This window comes from Neolamprologus multifasciatus, chromosome 17 (assembly GCF_963576455.1).
Source record: "Neolamprologus multifasciatus chromosome 17, fNeoMul1.2, whole genome shotgun sequence".
Lineage (NCBI taxonomy): Eukaryota > Metazoa > Chordata > Actinopteri > Cichliformes > Cichlidae > Neolamprologus > Neolamprologus multifasciatus.
In genome coordinates, this window is record NC_140455.1 from 12,335,695 (window position 1) to 12,340,786 (window position 5,092).

The 5,092-nt window shown below is 38.5% G+C and overlaps 1 protein-coding gene across 2 annotated transcripts; it reads left to right on the plus strand.

The window, feature by feature from the left end:
• The first annotated feature begins 16 nt into the window (after window positions 1-16).
• Window positions 17-4,545, plus strand: bphl (biphenyl hydrolase like). Of its 2 annotated transcripts, none has more exons than XM_085137331.1 (7): window positions 17-355; window positions 1,723-1,826; window positions 2,007-2,173; window positions 3,559-3,712; window positions 3,834-3,965; window positions 4,086-4,209; window positions 4,303-4,545. In XM_085137331.1, exons 1-7 carry the CDS (start codon window positions 291-293, stop codon window positions 4,391-4,393), a joined length of 837 nt encoding a protein of 278 aa, XP_084993457.1. In that variant the 5' UTR covers window positions 17-290; the 3' UTR covers window positions 4,394-4,545. The 2 variants fall into 2 exon arrangements, with proteins under 2 accessions (XP_084993457.1, XP_084993456.1); XM_085137330.1 differs by lacking the exon at window positions 17-355 and adding an exon at window positions 364-493.
• Window positions 4,546-5,092: the final 547 nt, after the last annotated feature.

Consider the following 5,092-nt stretch of genomic DNA (forward strand, 5'->3'; position numbering starts at 1 on the left):
ACTTCACTCCAGTGAGCCTGACATGTCAGAGTGACGACGGAACAGTACAGTTTTCAGATCAGCTTGTGATTTTGGATTCGCCTTCGTACTTTCGCCTGAAAATATTCCACTGGATAAACGGCGACGTTGAAAGTGCCACACTGATCCCAGCACTTCCTTTAAAAACAAACACGCAGGGCTGGAAAGTGTGGACTTTGGTCCACTTCGGAGAGAGACTGTACAATTTTTAACGAGCCAAATCAAACCTGCGGACTGACTGAGGACGTGCTGAGTGTGCGCACCGATCATACATGGCGCTGTTTTTACTCGGGAGACGTGGCTTTCACAGAGCCATGACAGCGATCCGGCCGTACTGGTAACAGTTCTTACTGTCTTCATACTGTGTGCACTGTGAAATGACACGCACGACTCTTCAAAGACAAACTGCACAGAGCTGCAGAGACCACGCAGGAAATGCGTTTGGTTTTCTTGCAGTCGTAGCTTTTACCTCGAGGTTTGTTTGATTCCAGTCCACTAGATGGTGTAGTATGCCCACTCACTACAACATAGTGTTTATGAACCGACTGTGATATTACGACAGTATCGATGTTATATATACCTATAAAAACAGATGTAACAGCCATTTATATTTAATGCGAGTTTAATGTCTGTATTCGTCTTCATCATGGTCATATTGTGTCCTTTATCTATCACAAATATTACATAAATATAATATTCTAACACGTTTTAATGTCGTAAATTATACTTTGCTAATATTTTAAATGCAGAAAAGGGAGTTATATTATATTATATTATATTATATTATATTATATTGTCGATCTGGTGAATAACTGTTAGGGATGTTTTTGTTTAATAGCAAATAATAACAATAATGTCCTTTTTCATCCTTTACCCTTCCGTGACTGTCTTTCAAATTAAAGCTAAACACCTTGCTTGTAGACGGATAATATTTAAAATGATCTCATCGTCATTTAATGCATAAAGTGTTTGCCTCGAGGCTTTTGCAGGAGTAAATCTTGATACTATAGATGTGTTAGACTGCAAAACATTACCTTTAAAAAGATTACTGCGGGGTTTTTTTGTTGTTGTTGTTGTTTTTGTTTTTTTTAAATGATGAAGAAATATCACAGTCGCGCATATAAATATATGACTGCCATCACGTGATGGTAAATAACCACCAGCAACTATGAGCTCTTGCAAACTCTGAACATGTAATTTGCCAGTAGGTTAGTTTTATTCAGTAAATGAATAATTGCTGCTTCTGAACTGAGTGAGTTCATGTACCCCTTTTGTTTTATTCAAGTACCGTTGTTGGTGCACTTTACTTGGAGCCTTTGATTTTCACAGCTTTGAAGCGTGTTCAGCAGTAATGTAGGTAGAACCTTTACATTTATAGTTCATCCCAGCAAAATAGCTTTAATAGTAACAGAGACCAAGAATAAGACCGTGCCATACATCAGCATTCTAAATCTACAGGAACAGATGCTATCAATGAGGGTTAAGCTGAACAATGGTTCCACTTTTCAAACCTGCTTTTAAGGGCCCACAAAACCCAAGATTCTTCTATTCCCATAAAAGGTGGACAATGTGATTGCTGTAATTGTCCTAACAAAGGACGGCTTTGTTATCTTTGGTTGTAACATTCAAAGTAACTATCCCACCTTATTCTGTCATCCACGGCTCATTTTGACTACCACCGTATCCTCGTGTGTTTCCCTGCAGCTCTTCAGTGGCCTCAGGCAAGAAGCCTGTTAATGGAGTGGATCTGTACTATGAGCAGACAGGCAGAGGAAAACATGCTGTGCTGTTGCTTCCTGGTGCTCTGGGTAAGTACAAGCACACGCTTCCTTTTAATGTAGAAAAAAAGTTTGGCTATATGGGAAGACATCAAAATCTTTTTCTATACTCAAAATATCTCTGTTGTAAGAATAGCATATCGTTCAGTACAGTTTTATTGAGTCCTTTAAGCATCTAAAAAAAACAAAAAACTGCTATATTTTCCACAGGAAGCACAAAGACAGATTTTGGTCCTCAGCTTAAGTCTCTGGCCAAAGAACGCTTCACTGTAGTTGGCTGGGATCCCCGCGGGTATGGACAATCCCGTCCCCCAGACAGAGACTTCCCCCCTGACTTTTTTGAGAGGGATGCGAAGGATGCAGTTGATCTTATGAAGGTTTGCTGATAAACTCAGGGTGAAAATGATTACCAATCTGACCTTTGCAGGTTCCAGAGAAGCCCCTTCTCTGGGGGACATGTGAAAGAAAGGAACATATGAGGACTGATAAACTTCATGCTCAGTTCAGCGTGTAGTAAAATGATAAAGGTCTAGAATTCATTCAAAATGGAAAATAAGTTAAATTCTGCAATCCAAAACCTGCTAGATTTTATTACAGTCTAATATCTGGATAAATATTAGAAAGAAATACTAATTTTTTTTTAGCCACAGATCGAGTTTTACCATTTATGGAAACTCCCATAACAAAACAGATAATGTATTGGCAGGAAATTACCTTTAAAAATTACCTGGACCTTTTCTTTTTGTTCTTTCTTTTCTTTTTTTTTTGCGCAGTTTTATAAGAGAAAGTGTTTAAAGCACAATTAATAAATTATTATATACAGTTGGTGTATATGCCTCCTCTATTCTCTGCTTTGTGTTCTGATCAAAATTTAGGCAACCCTGACTTAAATGATGTCTGATTCTAATACTAAGACATGTTATTTTCATACACCAATATTAAAATTCCTGGTTTATGAAGCTATATCCTTCTTTTACCCTTCAGTAATCAACATGACAAAAAGCCCCTGTCTGGGGTTTTAGTTTCCGGTATGAGGCTACAAACAAATCCCCCTCCTTTCAGTACTTATTTGCTGCAATATTTTGTATGCCAATCAAATTGCTTTTTGACCATCATCATAACTCTTATGCAAATATACATTTCAAAATCACTGGCAACCTATGAGCTACACGTACAGTATGTGAAATTAGAAGGCTGCAGAATCCAACACAGCTGTTGTATGTTGGTAAGCTTTAATAATATTTTAATATTCTCTTTGATTTTTCTCTTTGATCTTGTTATTGTATACTATATGTTCCAATAGTGGATACTCATGTTACACACAGCCAAAGTTGCAAAAAAGATTGTAAATACTAGATGCATACAAGTAATCTTCACAGGCACATTATTCTGGCCCCGCCCACCTGTTATTCAAATTTGAGTGATGATTCAAAACAGAAAATTTAAAGGCCACCCCCACCCCCCACCACCAACCATTTGCATGCTTCACTGTTCAAAATGTCTTAGAACCGTGAATCACGCAGGAAGGATTCTGTCAAATAGGTTTCTCACAATATCTGTACATTCAGAAGCATGAAGACTAATTGTCTTCTGCATTATTTACTGCATTTCATGATTTATATATCACAATACACACACAGATAAATGTACAACTGTCTAGTCTTGCAGTTAAAGAAAGTTTTTGCATTTTTTACAACAGCAAATTGTGTTACTGCTTTGACACAACCTACCTTTTTAAAAAAAAAAATCATTTATTTGGCAGACACTGGGATTTGGCAAGTTCTCCCTGCTTGGGTGGAGTGACGGGGGAATCACGGCTCTGGTTGCAGCCGCAAGGAACCCCGATCTGATCGACAAGATGGTCGTGTGGGGAGCCAATGCTTTTGTTTCCCAGCAGGACCTCAAGCTTTACAATGGTGTGTCACGCTTTATTGCCTTGGACAAGTGGCAAGTTATTCAAGCTACAAACTGGCTTTCACTTGAATATGTGCGCGTTGTGTCTTTGTGTGTGAACGGTTATGTTGTGGGAACACTCAGAGGTGCGTGATGTCTCCAAATGGAGTGCGAGGATGAGGCAACCCATGGAGGAGGTGTATGGGGTGCAAGTCTTTGCTAAACTGTGGGAGGCCTGGGTGGATGGAATGGCACAGTTCGTCCACAGACCAGAAGGTGATGGCTCTGTGCTGTTGCAGGCACACTAGACAATCTGAAAAGACACTTGTTAATTTTGTCTCTTACTAATGCATAACAGCAGATAATCTGAATGTTTCCTTTTTGCTCTCTGGTTAGGAAGCATCTGCATGGAACATCTGCCCCTGATCAGCTGTCCAACCCTCATCATCCATGGAGAGAAAGACCCCATGGTGCCAAATCTCCACCCTGAGTACCTCCTCAAACACATCAAAGGTTCACGGTGAGAATGCACAATGCACAATAATATTACCACAAATTGATGAATTTCACTTTTAGATACAAGCTAAATCAAGATTTTCATCCCCAAATCCAGATTGCATTTAATGCCAGAGGGGAAACACAACCTCCACCTGAGGTATGCTAATGAATTCAACACACTGGTGGAAGACTTTCTAGAAGAGTGAAACCACGGCTTCATTATTCGACTGTGGAGAAAAAGAGTTGGTGTTACTTACTTTAAAAATAAAATGTAGAATGTGAATTGTAATGTTATTTTGATTACTTTATATGATGCAATCTTCATTTGGAATGTTAGATTTAATAAAATATAGAAATATGCGAAACAGCTTTTTACACTAATTAAAGTTACAATTTAATGTCAATAAATTCCATTTGTAACAAAATCTGGGTTCCATCCAGCTACAGACCTGTGACAACTGTCTTTAACAGGATGCTCTGAAGCAAAGTTTACTAAAAATGTGTCAAGGGCTCAGCAGGTCAAAGGCTTTATTTGAAGAGGAGAAACATTATTACCATCTCTAAATATTGTACATTTATTTGACAAGGAAAGCTCAAAGCATCACCTTCAAGGGCTGAAGCAAAACTTCAGTGGTAAAATCCCAGAGGCCCCAGTGTTAAAATGCTTAAGCTCACAGCAAAATAAAGATTTTTACAGTCCGGTACAAGAAAACGTTTTGACCACAAGAATAAAATATTTACCAATAACATTCTTATAAAGTCTCTGCTATTTCATAGAAGGTGCCACTGTAAGAAAGTGTCATTAAAAGCTAATATATGTGTCTTAATTCACACTGAATGTGTAATATAGGGATCTAGTGCGGCACCAAGATCGGTTGTGCTGGATTCTCACTCTAGAACATCGA

What these genes read in the sequence shown, in the direction of transcription:
- bphl (XM_085137330.1), top strand. Translation starts at nt 396, where the DNA reads ATGACACGCACGACTCTTCAAAGACAAACTGCACAGAGCTGCAGAGAC. An exon ending in GTCGTAGCTTTTACCTCGAG is followed by an intron (nt 494 to 1,722) that starts GTTTGTTTGATT and finishes GTTTCCCTGCAG; the next exon opens with CTCTTCAGTGGCCTCAGGCA. An exon ending in GTTCGTCCACAGACCAGAAG is followed by an intron (nt 3,966 to 4,085) that starts GTGATGGCTCTG and finishes CTCTCTGGTTAG; the next exon opens with GAAGCATCTGCATGGAACAT.